Genomic DNA, 19,124 nt, shown 5'->3' with positions numbered 1-19,124 from the left:
GGAAACACACTCAGGCCCATCATTGCACACACACTGGGGGTTTGCTGCTCTTGCTCTGCAGTCTTGCTTGTCTTGTGCCTCCTTACTTGCTAAAACAGACACTGCCAACAACATAGGAAATAAAATTTTGTGTGCTTTATGTGTGTTTGTGCAAAAGGGAATGTTTGCATGCAAGCACATAATAAAAAACGTTAGATGTTTTATTTTCATCTTGATTTATCACCTGATACACTGCAAAGGAAACATACAGTATAACTATTATAAGCATAATATCTAATTGCACTTCTGTCTTACAGAGTAAAATGCTGATTCTGGAAATAGCTCAGCCTACATTATATGTAGACATATGGCCACATCTACATCATAAAGAAATTGCACCAGAGGATTAATCTCTAGCTTGATGCAGTTCTTGTAAATAAACATGTACCATAAGCAGATCAGGGACTTGACTTCAAATTAGATTCATTCCAATTTCCTAGACCCAATGCATATGTTCCAAAGCTATCCAAAGGGCAGCCTTTGGTCTGGACCTTTACTGGTGGCTTAATTTACACTTTGGTAGAATCAAAGAGAGGAGCTTAATTTCATCCAGTTCCCCTGTGACAGCACTGCAACGCAAATCACACCATGTGCTAAAGGTGGAAAGGTGATTCACTTCCAAACTACAACCTTTCTTTGAAATAATTCTACATCATTTAAGCCACGTCAGTGCAGCTCCTACAGCTCAGATGGGCAGCCCCAACTTCTCAGAAGGTTACACACACCAGCTGTCCTCATGCCTGCCCTGAACTGGAGGCAGTGCAAGGCCATTCACATCCCACTGGCTGAGAAGGAAATCAAGCAAAGCTGGATCGATCTGCACATCACTTCTCAGGCTGAAAGCATGCTCAGATAACACAGGCTAACACTGCTAAGCCAAGGCAGTGGGTTCATTCCTACAGCCCTATAACTCACTTAAACATTCAATAACTAATGGAGGAGGCAATAGGATCTCTCTTCTGATTCCCACTCACTGGCATGGATCAGGGAAGGCCACATGGGTAGAAACTGGAGCAATCTTTGGGCTCTTCAATGGGTCAGATACACCTCAAGTATCCAAAGCCAGATATATATAAATACATATTAAGCACTAACATCCAAATAAGCATGCAACTCACTCACCATTGCCCAGTTAGAGCAGACCATACAAGAAATCTCATTTATGGTGCATTTTATTAGTGGAAAAGCAAGACAGGACTCTATTTTAAAAGCTGTCACTTACTGACAACTTGTAGTATGTTCTTACAAACACTGAAAATGAGTGAAACAGACACTTTGCTTCAGGAAGGATGAGATGGGAATGGCTGGTACATGTCTTGGTCTCAAAACATAAGATTTAACATGTCCGATGATAAAGAAATGTTTGCAAGACTAACAACAAAAGCTTGCAAGTTGGAGGATTGAGTGCATGTATGAATCTACGAGGGGATTAATTTAATTTACATGTAGGCAACATTGAAGGAAACAGAAAATCCATTGCGTTCATTAAAAAAATGAAATATAACAGTGAAAATTGGCATTTAATTCAGCTTAAGCAGGCAAAATGTGCACTGTGTAAGCAGGAATTTTTCCAAAAAGCCCACTTTTTGGTTACATGAAGAGAGTCAGGAGTGCTGTGTTCAAGTGCTAGAAAGGCCCATGATCCCTGCCTGCCTAGAAATTTGAACATATTCAACTAGCATTCTAACATTTAATACAGTGTAAGGAAGCCCCTTCTCTTCTGATAGCTGACACTTTTAAACAATTTACATATTTCAGTACAAACTGTATTTATAGGTGGTAAGTGGATCTAAGTATTAAATAATGAAGAGATGTTCTTCCTATCAGTTGAGTGATTGCAACATTAAAAGATAGGAACATTACTGCACAAAACCTGCTAGATTTTCCCCTCAAAGAAGCTGTTTCTTAAATATTTCATACAGTTGCTTTTTTGAGTGGCACTAAATATTTTTAAAGATGTTACCTCCTCAGTAAATGTCTCACCAAGTGGCTTTTTTGAATAAGGCATCTGCTTTCCAGCCATATAGCTTTTCTACACAGCTTGATGAATGGAGTACACACAGTGCCAGGCTCCTCACAGCTGACCATTTTCCATGCACGTACACAGGACAGCACAAACTGAGTGTGTATACACTCAGTGTATGGAATACCACACATATATGTTCATTAGAGCACTGGATTGTTACTGTCATCTGGAATACTGTCCCTGTGGGAGACAAGCTGGGAAATGCAGAAGGACACTGTTCAAGAAAGCTTTAAAGAGATTTGACAGGAAGAGTCCAAAGTTTCACAGTCTTGTTTTTCCTCTGTACCTTCCAGGAAACACAAAGTTTAATCAATTTTAAATTTTCGGTATACACTTTAAAGTATCTCCTTCATTTTTTGACTTTTTGTAGCTTGCAAGTACAACACAAGGAGCAATTCCCAGCTTACTTCAGCAAAGCTACATCCTGCCACAGGTCTTTAAGATTTTTCAAGAAATGGCCAGAGAGTCACAGACTTCTCTGAAGAGTCCATCCTTCTTCCAATATAGACACTGCCCTCTTCCAACTACCAGCCATTGGACCCACCTCAGCATTTCTTGCAATCCAATTGACACAATCCATACTATCTGTTACCAGCCAAGTCCTACTCTGCTTCCTCACCCCCCCCCCCCCCCCCCCGCATTTCTTCAAAATCCCTTTTTCATAACTTCTTTGCATCTTTGTGTTTAGAACAAAAGCTCAGGTCTGTATCTTACAGACCTGAAAGTGAATTCAAATCAGGTTAAGTGCTCATCATCAGGATGAAGGACAGTTTCACTGTCTTTGAACAGACTTCCATTTTGCCATTATCTCCTTGTCCAGGAAAAAAAAAAAACACACACACACACACAACAAGAAAAACCCACATTATTTCAAGAAAATTCTAGAAGAGGTATTTTCACTGTCATGTGATCACACCCTGCTTGTTCAAGTCATCCTGAGGATAAGAACAAATGGGGAGTATTACAAGCAGCAAAATAAGAGTGGCATAAACCAGTTTTACCATTCTCTCATTTGCAACACCTAGATACAAAAATTGTCATGTTTTTTCAATCAACTAAATGCCAGCTGCAATGGTATCATTAAATCTCTACCAGGTCTAACAAATTAACAAGCAAAGGAAATAAGACTGTATTAGAAACCTTATTCTTACAACATAATCAAAAATGCTTCTTTACTTCTGACAAAAACAACATAAATGTCAAAACAAAAGCTCAAAGCTCGAATTTTCATTTTCAGACTGAGCAAAGGCAGTTAATCTACTTCTAAAATGGCATCCAGTTTTGAAAAGTAGCTTGCAAAGATCTGGGATACAAAATGGCATAAAGCACAAAAAATAAAAAAAAAGAAAGAATTAGGGAGGTATAGGAAGAAAGGAAAAATATGGAAAAAGGTATGTGAAAAAGAAAAGCAAAGCAGAATCCCAGGACAGACAGACATAAAGAAGGACAGGGACCATAACAGAACTGCATTTAACAAATCATCTTTTCAATTACAAGTAACACAGTCATAGGCAGCCCCCAGTCCTCCAAATCATGGGTGTAAAAGAAATGGAACAGCGAAATAAAGGAGCAAGAAACATAAAATATGAAAGTTTAACTTTTTTTTTTTTTAACAAGTGTTTGGTGACTTCAAGGAAAGAAATCACTAAATCTGTTTATTTTCTTCCAAGTAATTCTCAAATACAGAGCTCTGCCATGAAAACGATCACCCAGCAGGCAATCCTGGTACCCCAGGATTTTATTTCATTTTTTAAAGTGTTCAAGCATGCGTAACAATTCATCAGCACTGCCTTTTAAAGTTTGATGATGTTTTCTTTCCTTCCTTTCATGCCCAAGGTTGGCACTTTAGCCGGAGTGAAAGCACCATGGCCATGCCACCCCACAGAGACCTCACCCCCGGCACAGAGAAGGGGGGAAAGAAGAAAACAGCAGGGTCACCCCAAAGCAAAGCAACACAAAATCGCAGCAAGTTGTGTCCTGTGCTTCCCTGCAGCAATGAAGGGTGAAAGAGAACAGGCAGATGTAAGAGCTAATTGTGTTATGAAAAAGTTGACAATAATTTGTATTTCTGCAGCCTGGAAGTCTACAGCATCCCTGGGAAATGGATGTTGCAAAAGCAAGATGCTTCTTCAGATTAAATAACCACACATTTTGACTGCTCTCATATTTTTTTAGAAGTAAAAATGCATTTCGGGTGACTAGCATTTGTCTGCTGTGAAGCTCAACTTCATTCAATTTATGTCTATCATTTTAAAGATTCAGTCTATGAAGAAATTATGGTTGCAGTAGGTAAGTGATGAGAACAACAATCTAGTCATGGTGGCAAATTTGAGAAAATTAAACTGTACAACTGCATAAGAATCAACAGTGAAATCTAAGTTCAACGAAACGAATGTATTTCAAAATATTTGCCATAAAAGTAGCAAATTTGAGTTGGGTTTTTTTTCCCCAAAGAAGAAACCTTCAGTGGATTCAGATCATCCCACTAACCAGAAAAATCACAGTAGGAGAGTCAGCTAAAGTGGACTGGGTGGTCAAAGAGTTCCGCTACAAAATGAATGGAACCACCAAGGTGAGGTTTGCACTGAGCAGGACAACACAAAGTGCTCACCAAGCTAGGGAGATTTTCCACAGACAAGAGGAAAAAACACACTGGGGGAAAAGAAGACAAAGATTAAAAGACAAAGAGGTCAGAAATAAAACTTATGTCTCTGTGTAGGAGTAATTCATGTTTAATTCGCTTCTGTCACAAGAGAAAGAACAAATATATCCACACACATACACAACTTGGAGCAATTAATAGTGCAGAAGGAAATAAATCTGTCATCTCCTGACAAGGATCACATTATTATTACAAAATATGAACAAGCCTATCTTACAAGTGTTTTAACCCAGAATTTATCAAAGCACCTCCTTGAGAAGTTGAAAATTCTAATGGATGCATCAAAGGCAACAGAGAAGTCATAGCACAAGTAGAGACTCCAGACAACCAAAAACTCTGCCCACAGCCAAACACTGCATTTGTGGCAAGGAATCTGAGGAGTGGAGGAGGGAATAGGGAAGTGATAAGAATAGAATGAAGTGAGTGGTCCCAATGATGCTAGTGAGACTATGTATAGAATAAGCACATGCCACAATAAATGCAGACTGCACAATCCACCCCCAGGTATCTACATATCAAGGAACCACTAGCAACATCCATGGAATTCTTCTAATTTCACCTTTTAAATGGACTACTGGGAGCCATTTTGATAGATTTATGTTGAAATGCTGGAGCTAGTTCAAATAAAAGCCACGCCATCATCAAAATTAGAGGAATTGATACATGAAGAAAGGAAAACAGCTAAGCATGCCAAGCTTGGAAAAGGCACAGATAATGAGGATCGCCTTACAGCTTACAAATATCTGAAGGATGTAGCAATCGGGGAGACAGCAGTTATTCAGGACAAAATGGGCTTAATTTCAAATAACACAAAGGAAGCACAGTTGCAGAATAGTTTCAGGAAAATTCTTCCTGGCAGAAAAGTGCAACAGTTATTTTAAAGGATAGAGCATCCGATAGAGATGTACACATTAGATCATCTTATATGGAGTCAGTCACAGTTTATAGTTCTGTCAAAGCATAATCATGATCCTACTGGATGGCTGTTGGACACAGGGGATACCCAAAGAGCCTTTCACTGTTCTTCTTTTGAGGTGAATGATGGTCACTTTTATTCCAAACCAAACTGCAGAAAGGTATGTATGTATGGAAATACAACTATATTGAATACTTACAGCTATTCACTTCAATGAAAATTTTGAAGTGATTACAGCTAATAAACACGCTATTTCTAAACCTCTGAAGTGATATTATGATTCTGATAGACCATATGGTTTCAGTGTATTTATACTGTACTGAGTTCTTCGGAGCCTTTTCACATGTGAGCTGTGACTGAAGGGGTGTTCTGGGGACACACAGCAGGTTTGGGTGGTGGGAGACTGCAGGGGGACCTTAGTGGGACTTCTGGTGGGTTGTGACACTGCTGTGAACCACCCACCCCACCCCGAACTTCAGCACTGCCAAATTCAAGGAAATGTTTCCTCAACTGAAGTCTTCTTTCCCAACCCCAATACCCAAATCAGTAATCAAATGTTGGTGTTAATTGGCAACGAATTAAATTAAGCAAAATACCGTGTTCAGACTGTTTTGCCAGAAACAGGAGCAGATGCTTTCCTAGAGGCAGTATTTAATTTTCTAAGACCCCATTCACTTGCTAACAGCACTGAGCTTGATCAAGACCTCCTGTGTCATTGAGAAAGTCGTAGCTGCTCTAAGAGTGCCCGTAAGTAAACAAGAAATGTTGCTGAATAACACAAAATGTCACTAACTTCTTGCAACATCAATCCTGTTCTTCAGAGAGGCAACAGAACCTCTGAAGAAGGGCACTAAGTATTTCTTCTTTATAGGTCACTGAGCTATTAATATATTTTACTTTTTCTAACTCTGTTCCCATGGAGTTATGTCATGAGACAGAAGCACAGTCACATTAACCCTACTGCAATCCTGCCATTCCATTGAAAACGTGACCTATTAGTAATTAATCTTAGAACTGGAGGTAATAATAGCGCTCTCCACTTCACCAACAGCACTGCTCATCCTGCATTTACAGCTCCTACAAGGACCCTTTACAGGGGAGAGAGAACCAGGGGAATGTGTTAGCTACTGCAAAATGAGACAGGAGCTACTGACTTTGTAACCCGTGATTCACCAAAAGCTTTTTCTTAATTTCATTTTCTGCAGTTAAACACATACTTGGGGAGACAAAAGGTTCATTTTTTTCTCTCTCGACGCACACATGTGAGACTCATTAATGTTAATTGGATTTATGAATGCCTACTGAAAAGAGAAGAAACCTTAAAGATTTCCCATTCGCAGGGAAACAATCAAAGGAACAATTTCTAGTGTGTCTTGCTGATGAAAAGATGAGGAAATAATGGATGAGTCACTTTACATTATGAGTCAAAATTCTTAAAATAGAAGAGATGAAAACACTGATTTCTGTACAGGTCATATTCGTGTAAGGGACTCTTTCTAAGAATCCAATTTGAACCTTCAAGTGCAGTCCTGATTCTAATTACCCAACTCTAAGAAGAAATCCTGGTCTCTGAATTGTAATTATACAGATTTGTTGCTGTAATTCAATTTGTCAGGTGTAAAATACAAGTGCAATTTCCTCTACAGCCCCTCCCCCCCCCGTAGCCTTCAAAGAGACACTGAACTTGAGCCATTTGATAATTTATTCCATATTGTAGCTTTCACATTTGCTATGCATAAAACTTCTGACAGATTTTTTTTAAGGTGATTATATATGGCTCTAGTTACTCTACTGACTGGTTTGAAAATAAATCCAACATTCATCTCATGGCTACAACACAGCATTAGCCACTACCTACCTGGCCTGCAGTGACCAGAGCACTTTAAGGTAAGCTCAAAATTTCTGCTACCTCTTATGGGGATGAGGCAGAACATCCACAATCCTCACAGGCACTGATTTGCTCTATGGGAACTTCAAGGTTAGTCCTCTGCTCAGCCCCAGTCAACTAAGTGGAAACTCTTTGAATCAACAAGGCCCCTCTTACAGAAAACAGAGATTCAGCCACTTATAAAGAACTTTGGCACTTCCTTCCTTCAGGATCATGTTTCTTGTACGACAATCAAGAGCTATAAGAATTTAGTATGGTGCCACGCCACTGTGTTAAACAACGGGTTTGAATATGCAGAATACATATTAATAATATTGTATATATATGATAACATAAAAATACATGTAAAATGTAAATATATAATGTGAACTAAGTATATAAATATATCAAGACCCATAAGCACACCACACCCACTGTATGAAAAGATGCAAAATATCTGACCAATTTCCTGGAAATACTCAAACTGTGGAAGTATACACTGCCCATCCCACAGTCCAAGGGCTCTGTAGGCTGAACACAATAAGGCTGGTAGTTTGTTTCTCATTTTTCCCCTCTTTGAAACAATCTATAATGAAGGACTGCAGCATATAATGCTTTAGAAAATGCTTGGCTTGAGTTTTCCTTGCCTCTGCATAAAGCTGTTATAATGACAACAATTTAATTTCTCTATCAGTTGTGCTCCTGAGTACCTTCTAAAAGCCTTTCCAAAATTAAGATTATATACTCCAGCAATTTTTAATATGAAAAAGTGTAATCAATAAAATACTGCTGATAATGCATACGACTTGTGGAGAGTGAGAGCTAAATATGAATTAGTTTTGGACAAGTTCCGAGTCTATCATCTTTCTTAATTACAAGTTGGGTCATTGACTATGAATAGCATGACTCAGCTCGGGAATCCCTACAAAGAAATCCTAAGTAGATTTCATAGTTGCTTTTGATTTATTTGTTACTCAGAGCTGAAACAAGCCCTGTGTTTCAGACATCTGACAGATCAGGAGCTCCACAGAGAATGTCAGTGCAGGCACTGCTCCTGCTAGCCAGACGTCATCTGGTACGAGGGAAGCCAGAAGCACCCAGGAGCCCCAAAAGGTTGGGAACGGGGCACAACAGTGACATGCCCTGCTCCCCAAGGAACCTTACAACAGAAAATTAAATAAAAAGCTACTCTCCTACAGATCAAACGTGAAATTGTAACCTTGACTGAGGATGGAGGGACATTTAGTCCTACACTTTGCTTAAAAGCACAGACAATTAAATCAGTGCCGCTCAGTCAACTTTTGGGCATCTCCGAGGATGGAGATGCCACAGCCTCTCCTTCCAGCACCTCCTTCCAGTGCTTGACCACCCTCAATATTATTTTTTTCCCTTGTATCTGATGACGATTTCCCATCTCTTAACTTGAACTTGTTGGCTTCTATCATGCACTTCCAAGACAAGCCCAACTGACTAAAAATTGTCAAAGTCTGTCTGGTTTCCCAACACAAGAACCTGAACAAACAAGGCAGATAGTGCCGCTGCTCCCATGGATATGCTGACAAGGACAGGCAAACCTTTGTCCTGGTTTTCTCCAGTTCTATCATAACATTATTCCCTAATAATGTGTTATCATTTGCCAACTCCACACCTTCTCTGTATTAAATACCTTGGCTGTTTTGGTTTCCTTCACACAGCTCACTGCAGTTTCCTTTCAGACACCAGCACACTGGAAAGCTCCACTTTTCCTTCTTTAACTCTCCATTATTTATAAAGCAGATCCACTCTGGGCACACTCAATCACCACAGGGAGTTACTAGCAAAATGCTGCAGCCACCGGGTTTCGCTGGACTTTTCTAATTACATTGCCATGACACTTTCATACCCACGAGCACTCCGAGGTGTTTCATAAAGAAAACGTCAAGTATTTCTGACAACCCGTTGGTGGGAAGCTTTTCTCTCTGCTCAGCGTTAGTAATACAACAGGCCATTAGTGCTACAACTCCACAAACCTCTGGAAGAAGTCCTTTAAAACTGCTTTCATCTCTTTCTAATCCTTAATTCCATGTGCTAGTTCATGCAAATTCACTTATTTGCCAAACAAACAGGTGTCAGATGATTTACCGGCTCATTTGCACAGCAGAAGGACAAGCAAATATTATCTTGATTTTTCTCCCTCATGAAATATTTCCATAAAACTATCAGAAAAAAATTAGCATTGCTATTAGAAACATCAATGCAAAGAAGACAGAAAACCCATTAATTCAGCAGTATATTCCACTGCTACCCTCAGAGTATTCTGAAGCATTAACTATATTTTAAGAATGTTTTGTAAACTAGCAGCATAAAAGGTATTTTGCTTTCAAAAAGAGGCTACTAATAACCCTGATTTATTTGTAGAAACAGTTGTTTACTGCTCATGTAAAAGAGCATAATGTTCTTTATACAATTACATTAAGTTTCCAGAGTCTCACTTTTAAGCAAACCTAAAACCTAAAAACTTTTTTCTGACAATAAATAATATTTTGTAAAAATAGAATACTTACAAAAAACTCCAAAAAAACCCCAAAAACCAAAATAGGAGACTACAGCCACAGAGTACTATGCTGCAAGTATATAAGAAGCCCAAGACTTCTGGTATAAATACATTTATGCCACTTCTTTACTTTGCCCTTTTTTTTTTAATTCAGAAACCAACCCAAATGAGTATTCAACACTCAGATAAACAGGCTCAGGACTAAGTGCCAAGACTGGGACAGGCAGATTTGGGGGGGTAGAAAGGTTTGACAACATCTTTGTCTGTGCTGTACTCTCTCATGATAAAGTCTACTGTTTCCAACAGAGGAAGACAAAACATCCTATACAATTACACGTCTTTAGCAAATTTCCCTAAATAATTACACATTTAAATAATGACTAGCCTAAAAAAAAAAAAAAAAAAAAAAAAAAAAAGACATTTTGCTTTTGCTTTATAAATTGAGGCTCAGGTTGTTTCATGGACTGCTTGGCCAGACCCCCTATGCATCATAATCCTTTACAGACCCAAGTGTGCCCCAAGGTTTAAACTCCAGACATTTTATCAAAATTCATTTGATGAAGGAGTAGCTGATGTTCTGTAATGGGTATTGTGGTTTCCTGTCAAAAACACTTGCAGCAGAAATTAAATACTTAGAAATTGCTACTATTTAAACAATTTTATTCTACCATGTAAATCAAGCTGTATTTATCAAGAAAAAAAAACAATTCACAAACTTTATGGACACCTACACATAGAAAATACCGCCTTTGCACCCCCCCGTCCCCTCCCCAGTTATAGTCTCACAGGTGTCAGATCACAGAATCATGGAACAGTGTGGGCTGGAATGGACCTCAAAGGTCATTTAGTTCCAACCCCACGGCCATGGGCAGAGACACCTACACTGATTTGTATTCGTTGTGGAAGCATGCTATCAGTCAGAAGGAAAGGAAGCACCTTTTCTTAGTCCAGAAACCCATTTCTATAAAGGAAAGAGGCAAATTCTAACAGATGCTGTGCAGTGCTAAGTTTGAAAGAAAACAATCTGACCAAGATTTGGCCAGTGCAGGCAATCAAGCTATATGCTGGCTGTGAGAAATCTTGCAACATGAATATTTGAGTTCAGCTGGATCCCAGAGGAGGCAGCCTGATCACTTGCTATTTGGGGAAAGAAGCCTCTCTAAAAATATCATTTTCACACACATAAAAAAATCATTTAAAAAATGCAAATCACCACAGTCAGACACAAAGCCTGACAAGTCCTAAGTCATTGGTACAAACCAAGAATGTTGATGAGCTTCTAAACACAAGCAAACAAAAAAAATCTCAGTTCCTCAAAACAATTCTCAACATCCTCCAAGCCATTTGCAGAATTTTAAAACAAAACCCTGTTCTTTAACGTGCAATCAGGGAAGTAATGCCAGGTGGGAGATATGGAGGTCACTCTCCAGGCATTATTTCTGGATTTGCTCTTACAGCTGTGAATAAAGAGTCTGCATTTCCTTTCTTACACCACTATCTGTATAACTACCACCATTTAAAATTCCATATTAAAAATATTTGGAAATTTACCCACCGAATAATTAAAAAGAAAAATAGTTCTCACAGAAATTCATGCTTGCACACAACTTAGAGGGTTCAGAACAAACATCCTCTGCCAAGGGAGAAACAAAACCGTCTGCCCCATCTGTACCCCTGACTTGGCCAGTCCTCAGAGGAAAGGAATTGTAAACATATTTTAACAAAATAAATTAATTACTCTATGAGTTAAAATCTCCTGGTTCCTGATGCCTTCAGACAGCTTCTTATCTCCATTGAACAAACAAGGTTAAACATGACAAATATTGTGCCTCCTTGTGAGTAAATGTTGTTTTGTTTACTTTGGGGTTTTTTAAACAACAGTAAGTCACAGCTCATCATATAACAGTCTCTCAAGAATTCTGGGGGGAAAGCATTTGTTCTCGCTCCAAAAATGTGTGGAAAAATAAAAGGGTCGGACTAGTATTTGTTTTTAATGGACTGGCCAGATATAGCCAAATTAGGAAGGCTCATTCCCTCTCCCATGTTTACAATTTTCCAATTGAATCACAAGTGAGCAAACAAAAAAAATCAACCCACTTTCCACCACCACCAGGCAGTGTTAAAGAATCTGTCTTATAAATAATTATTAACTGCATTAAGATATTAAATAATAGAAAATGCTCCAGATTGATTTTGTAGGATTCTTTAAGCTCATCCCTACCTACATTTTAAGATGCATCTATTCAATGGCTTTGATTTTTGCCGAGAATAATTGTTCCTGTTGATGTGCCTAAATGCCATTCAAAAAAGGGAATATTGCAGTTGCCACCAGTTAGGGGCATCAGAGATCTTGCAGCTACTTAGTCAAGTCCTGCACAAAACCCCACCATGCTAAACTAAGAGGCCACTCACTACTCAGTGTCCTCTAGATCCACAACTCAAAGTCCTTTTCTCAAAGATTTCTCTGCTGATAGGAAGGTCAAGAAACATGATTTTTTCCAGGGCCCACAGGAAAAGCAAGACTTAGGATTGCAACCTGCGCCTTGGAAAGGTGTAAGTAGTTTAAAGACTTCAAAAATACTTGTAGTTTTGAAAATACAGGAGCCAACCTGCTGTTTTCCAGTTAGCAACATGGTAAAACAACGTCAGCAACACTGTTTTCCAAGTGTGAGCAACATGTTAAAATTAATGTTGTGTATCTCAGAGCTAAGAGATTGCTACGGATATTTGTATCAGAAGATATTCAAGGCAAAGGCTCTCCTCAGACTTACACTTTAAGGCCTCGATCTGAAAAAACTAAACAAGTGTACTAATTTAACCATGGTAATAGTCTAATTACATTCAACAGAATACCAATATGTTTGAAGCTTACCATGCATTTAATAAGCTTTTACAGTACAAAAGTCTGCTCAGTAATAGCTCTGAAGCAGGAGCTGCCCCAGTTTAAATCTCCTGCACGTTGGACTCCAGCTCCTGCTATTTTCTGGACCAGATGATGGACTCACACAGAGTCTGATGGACATAGGAGTGCTGTATCTTGCTGCACAAGGCTTGAGACCTCTCTGAATTGCGCTGGAAATGCACTTAAATTATGATAGCTTCCAGTTAACTCACCAAAACATGCCTACTGATAATGCTTTGAACCTGTACTGTTACAGACAGCCTCATTCAAATAAAACAAGTCACCTGAGTTCAAACAAATGGACTCTAGAAGAAGAACACAATTATGATTTTATTGTTCCTTACAATTTACCCATTCATTCTGTTGTCTTCTGAGTGGCTGGTTTTCAATCATGATTTAAGTAATGTTTATTAATTATTAAAATTAAATTGGGCACAATTTATTTTTCCACTTTAATATTTTAATGAGTTAGGGCTGTTCAGCTTCTCTCACAGAAAATACGTGAATGTTTTCAAGTTCCGAACTTAGGTCAAGAAAGACAATAGCAGATCCACAGGGAACAACACAACCACTGAAGAAAGTAACAGGTGATTTTTCTCCCTTAACTAATGCAAGTCAACCCTACAAACTCTGCAACATTAAAAATGAAAAACAATGTATTGCAATAGTTCTATTAAATTCTGCATGTATAAGATAGAACTGAAAAGTTACCCTCCAGCTACTGGTAACATACAATATGGCAAACAGAACTGCAGGATGTCTTTTTACCAGTATTTAAAATAAACCTGTGGTAAGAATTGTTTATTTTATATGTGTACTAGATAGGTTGAAATCAATGGACATTTACCCTGATCATGCAGAATTACAACTGCAGCTGTAATTCATCAGGAAATGTTTTCGTTTAATACTTTCTTCCTGTAGTAGAGAATGGATATTTGTAACAGAAATTCTCATAAAATACATTTTTATGTCCACCACAACCTATTTACTTTAGTTGATGTGGGAATACAAAGATATTCTACAAAGTGTAAAAGGGCTAAAGACAACAGACAGCCTGAGCAACAGATGGCACTTTCGGAGGGCATTAGTGTGACAGTACATGAACTCCGTGGAGTTTTCATAAAAGTAGAAGCATGCCCTAGGACTTCTAAAAGGAGTTCTAAACAAATGAATTAATTTATTAATTAATTAATATCCCTGCAGCCATAACCAAGCTGTCTGGGAGGCACAAAGCTGTGCTACATGGTAGCGACCTGAAGTTCATGAGATCATCTTCTCCACAAGGCTTATGGCACAGAGCTCAGAGTTTGATTCCAGTTGTAAATAATTTGTGACTGCCTTCCTTGGACCTGGGGACCACTGTTTCCATTCTACCCCTGGAACCCCCTGTGTACACACTTTTAACCAAAGTATAAATGTACATACATAGAGGTCACTGTCAGCCACAATAACAAATTCTTGTGTTTGGTGTATTTGCTCCAATCAGGACATTTCTAATCTTACCTACTTTCCATCTGTATCAACAAGACACCTGAAATTAGAATTACAGTAGCAATTTATACCACACAGAGGTCTAAACTTTTCCCTGACCTCCTCAGACAAGTGACAGCACCTTGCTCATTCTGATTACCATCACAGAAAATGTATTTGTCCAATTAAAAGAAGTGAAGGAGCCCTACACGTCCAGTCCTCCACCACTGTAAATCTCAAAGAAACAGAGCCATTTACACCAGAGCAATATCTTAAGGTGAAATAGCAGATATTCGGTCACCAGCCACATACCAGCTACTCAGAAGACCAAACAAAGGATCAGTTCTCTTTCTGACCAACCAAAAATTGTATATATTAACTAGTATAAAGCCCTTAAAATGGTTTGGGGTTCACATCCTGAAAGACATTTTAAGGATTTAAAAAATCACCTGTGGTTGCAACTTCAAATAACTGATTTCTCTCTCCAGAGAACTATTTTCTTCATACAAGTTTCAATACTTGCTGAGATTATAAACTGCAAGACAGCAGCCACAGCAAGGAAGATGAATTACAAAGACAGACTACTGTAATTTGGCATCAATAAGATAAGGCCTAAAAAAATAACAAAGTGCATTAAAAGTTCAGGATCATAGGCAAAACAAAGAGTTTTTATATACAAATTTTTATATACTACAGCTACAGCTATGCTACAGCTAAAAAGAACAGCCTTGGGAAAACTTCGTAGTCACTAAGTATGAACTCTGACTTGAAATGGCCAAGCAGTCAGGCCAATATTCATCAATTAAAACACAAAAAAGCATGAAAATGCAGAAAGTGCACTAGAAATTTGGAACATTATTGCATAGTACTGACCCACATGGTAAGTTTTGAGTTTCTTGTTCAGAAACCATCTGCCACACAAAGACCAGATAGCAGTTGGTTCACTTAGACAGTACTCCAGCAACAAAAAACAAACACTTCCAAAGAGCTGCCATGGAGCATTCCAGTGGCAGATGAGCTGTTGTTAGCAGACTGCATATTTGAAGGGGATTTCAGACAATAGAAACTGCAGTGGGAGAGGATAAAGCCTTATCCAACAGCCCAAACACCAATTGCTTTTAATCACATTGCTCCATTTTCTGAAGTTACTTTTTAATAAGAGTTTGGAGGCTATTCTTCCACAGGAGCCCATTTCCCATCAATTCATTATTCAGATTTATTTTCCTGACAATAGTACTGGGCAAAGCTGTGCTATCAGATACCCAAAACTCCATGCAGATACACATTCCTCCATTTCCCACCACCACCTGACTAAAGGTTCATTCACATGCATTTTTTTCTTATTTTATTTAATTAAGAGAGTTTTTACAGTAACCTGTTTTCTCAGTTACCTACATACACCCTTTCCTTTGCTCCCTCTTGTGCCTTTCACTTCTCTCTGAGCTCGGGTTTTTCTGATGCCTTCTCTTGAGGAATAGAACTGTGTCCTTCCCCACCCTTCTCTTACTTTGTATCTTCTCTCCCCCTACCAAATAACCCCATCTCAAAGCCCTGCACTCAGCAGGCTTTACAGATAAGTGTGCCTTAGAAAGGCCAAGGCAATAGAAACACTGGCATTCTATCTTTTCTACCAAAAAGTAATTCTCTGATGTTCTCCACCGAAAGGTTTTTATAGAAGGACAAAGCTTTGTGCTTCATGTTCCCTACCAGCTGACCAAAGGTTTGTAGCTCTTTCTTCCTGCTACATCCTGGGAGTTTTGAACCAAAACTTCATAAAGCTTTAAATGACTAATTCTGTGTGAAACAGGATGCAGGCAGAGGACAAACATGTAACGATCACCCAGAGAGACAAACAACCAGGGAAAAAAATCTCTCCGTGTCCTCTCCTGGAGAGCAGGGCAAAAAGAAAAAGAGTTTCAGGGGAATACCATGTCACTCCAGAATGGGACAGTAGCCTAAAGGTCCAAGGAGCTTTCTCTCCTGAAACCTAACCAGCTCAGGTTTGAAGATACACCACATAAAATCATCTTGAAACCACTACTTCATCATCTGACTAAATCCAGCACTTTTTTACTTGCTGTGAAATTCTACTGAAACACGTACAGTCATCTTTATTTCTAGAGAGAGTGTGGTGGCAGAACTCTAAAGGAGAATCAAAACTTAACAAATTCAAGTTTTGCACAGAAGCAGTTCTATGCTGTACGAAGAGAGGTTGTTTTCAGGTTTCCCTTGGTTCACAAGGAAGCAGTGATTTTAGAAAGCTTGGAGCTCAGATGAAGAGACAGGGAATGCTTTACAGAAAAATAGGAAGATACGTCTGAGTCAGAGCAGCTTCAAAATTTCTGATTTTTAGCTTTACCAATTGCTGTTTCTCCTAGTCTTAGTCTATGATGGAAGACACCAAGAGCATACTGAAAGGCTGTGTTCTTATTGGAATTTCTAAAAACTTATTCTAGCTTACACTAATAAATATTTTCATCCTTCTAAGTCTGAAAAGCTTGTTTACAGTGAAAGTGAACAATCCTCTGAAACAATGAAACATCTGATTTTTCCACTGAAGCAGAATTAAATGTACTTCAGCACCTCAGAACTATTAGTCTGAGCTAGGAATGTCCTGTATCGCAACCCAACGGCATCTTTACCTCCTATAAATTAAAAAATAGCCCAAACAGAAACACAAGTCTTGATGCCTGCATCTATACCATTTCTTCATAAGGAAGGACTTCATTTTGCCGTCCACGGGGCCAACATCAAGAGCTCTTCCTTTTCAACCCAGCAAAAACTTTGTCAGTGCTCACTGCCCACATGGAAGCTGTTAAACTAAGGGCTCTCATGGCAGTGCCACAGCCAACACTGCCTTGTCTCCCCTCACATCTATTCTACCTCACTGAAGAGCAGAGTTGAGTTAAATTTCTTCTCAGAGTACTTTTTGTTTCCAGAGTATGACCACTTCAAAGCCCACACAATTCTTTTTCATTTGAATTTGAAGTTAGCACCAGTCTTCCCCAAAATATTTTGGTCATTAATAATTTTATCAGTAAATAATCAGGAATATTGGGAATACAGGGCTGCCTTTTTTTGCCAAGGGAAAAAAATTTTAAAAATTATAAAATGCTGTTGAAGCACAATCCATTATGAACTGCAAGATAATACACAGTCCAAGAGTTACATCAGAGTATTCTCACTCTTGCCAAATGCAGCTTTTCTGAAATTGTTTAGTAGGAAGAAGGTGATGTATCATGCCACTATTTGAAAGGTATCAAATAATTCTGCAGTAGGTCTTGGGTTTACAACTGTACCAGTGAAATATTACACACATATTGCCATCTCATGGATACTACAAATACTTCTTTAAAATTCCAAGAACGCAATCCCTAACAGAAAAATATGCAGAATCCACAGCAAATAAAATCGTAAAGATTTACAACATGAAAGCAGGAACTTCATGTTTGAAACAGTCCAAAAATCTGCCTCAGATTCTCTCGTAGTAGTTACTATTTTTATGACTTGGCTCAGACTTGCTTTAATCTCTTTATTTAGGGAGAAATTGCAAGCTTGCCAACTTCAGCAAATGTTAAGTACTTCAGTAAATTCCCCATCAATATAGGTCGTGCATTCGAGGGAACAAGAATGTGGTGAGTAAGTTCTGCTCCATCTCCTCCAAAGGGGATTTCAGAATAAGGCAGTGATGGGAGAGAGAGATAAACAAATGGCTAAGCCCCTCTTTCAGCTCCATCCTCCTCTCCAGACATCTGTCCACACTGTGTTGTGCCGTGATTGAGATGTTACGTGATGCAGCTCACCCAGCCTGCTGTTATCCTACATCCCTTTTATCTGAGCAGGCAGGAGAGCACATGTATTGCCAAGGCTATTGCGTCGTCACTCTTCCATTAAAGTTCAGTAACAGCACGAAGTGAGTTCAAGCAAGTCAGAAAAACCAAAGGAAAACCAATAGATGTAAAGACATCTAAGTATGGAGGATGAATTCAGAAACAGTCCGGATAGCCTGTGCACACTTTCCGGACCATCTGAGCCAAATTGCCTAAACCCACTAAGTCCTGTCAAACCCTGAGTTTTGCTTTTAAAAAGAACTTGGCAGCCAACAAACCAAAACGCGGATCGTTTCTCAAGCTGTGCTCGAACAAATGCATCTCTCTACCCAAATGGTTCGGACAAGCATAAAACAAGTTTCGGGTCCCTTCCTGCACCTCCCCAGGCAGGACCTGCGGCTGTCCCCGCATGGGAGGACAGGGCAGGCGGTCACCGGGGAGCCCCCGCGCCGGGGGACGCGCACAACCGAACGGCGGCCGCCTCTCATCGACCTCCCCCGGGCTGCGGAGCCCCGGCCCTGCAGCTCCCCGCCCAGAAGGGTCCCTGGGCTGCCCCTCCGCCCGCAGCCGCTGCGCCAGCATCTCTGCGGGGACACGGCAGCGCCTGCCCCGGGAGGGAGCCGAGGGCACCTCGTCTCCGCGGCGGCAAAGGAGGGGCGGGCGGCCCCCGGCTCCCGCAGCCCAGAGCCGCCGCTGTGAGCCGGAGGAGGAGAAGGAAGAAGGGGGAGGCAAGGGAAGAAGCCATTACCAGAGTTTTGTTCCCGTTCTTGCTGAGGGGGCCGCGGAAAACTCCCTTGATGTTGCGAAAGTGCCCGTTGCTGAGGTGCGCGGAGCTGATGACAATGTAGTAGCACTCCATGGGGCCGGGGCCGCCTCCTC

General features: G+C 39.7%; 1 protein-coding gene across 2 annotated transcripts in view; it reads right to left on the bottom strand.

The window, feature by feature from the left end:
- Positions 1 to 19,118, bottom strand: part of ZNF804A (zinc finger protein 804A) — a 159,419-nt gene extending 140,301 nt beyond the window's left edge. For both annotated transcript variants that reach the window (XM_042021166.1, XM_042021167.1), the window contains exon 1: positions 18,994 to 19,118. In XM_042021166.1, the coding sequence (XP_041877100.1) occupies positions 18,994 to 19,104 (111 nt within the window). In that variant the 5' untranslated portion in view covers positions 19,105 to 19,118. The remainder of the gene's footprint in view (positions 1 to 18,993) is intronic.
- Positions 19,119 to 19,124: the final 6 nt, after the last annotated feature.

Source organism: Corvus kubaryi, unplaced genomic scaffold (genome assembly GCF_017639235.1).
Source record: "Corvus kubaryi isolate FWS band 111438036 unplaced genomic scaffold, C.kubaryi_AGA036_p1.0 37126, whole genome shotgun sequence".
Classification (NCBI taxonomy): Eukaryota; Metazoa; Chordata; class Aves; order Passeriformes; family Corvidae; genus Corvus; species Corvus kubaryi.
Note: the sequence above shows the minus strand (reverse complement) of the source record. Positions and strands in the feature narration are given on the sequence as shown.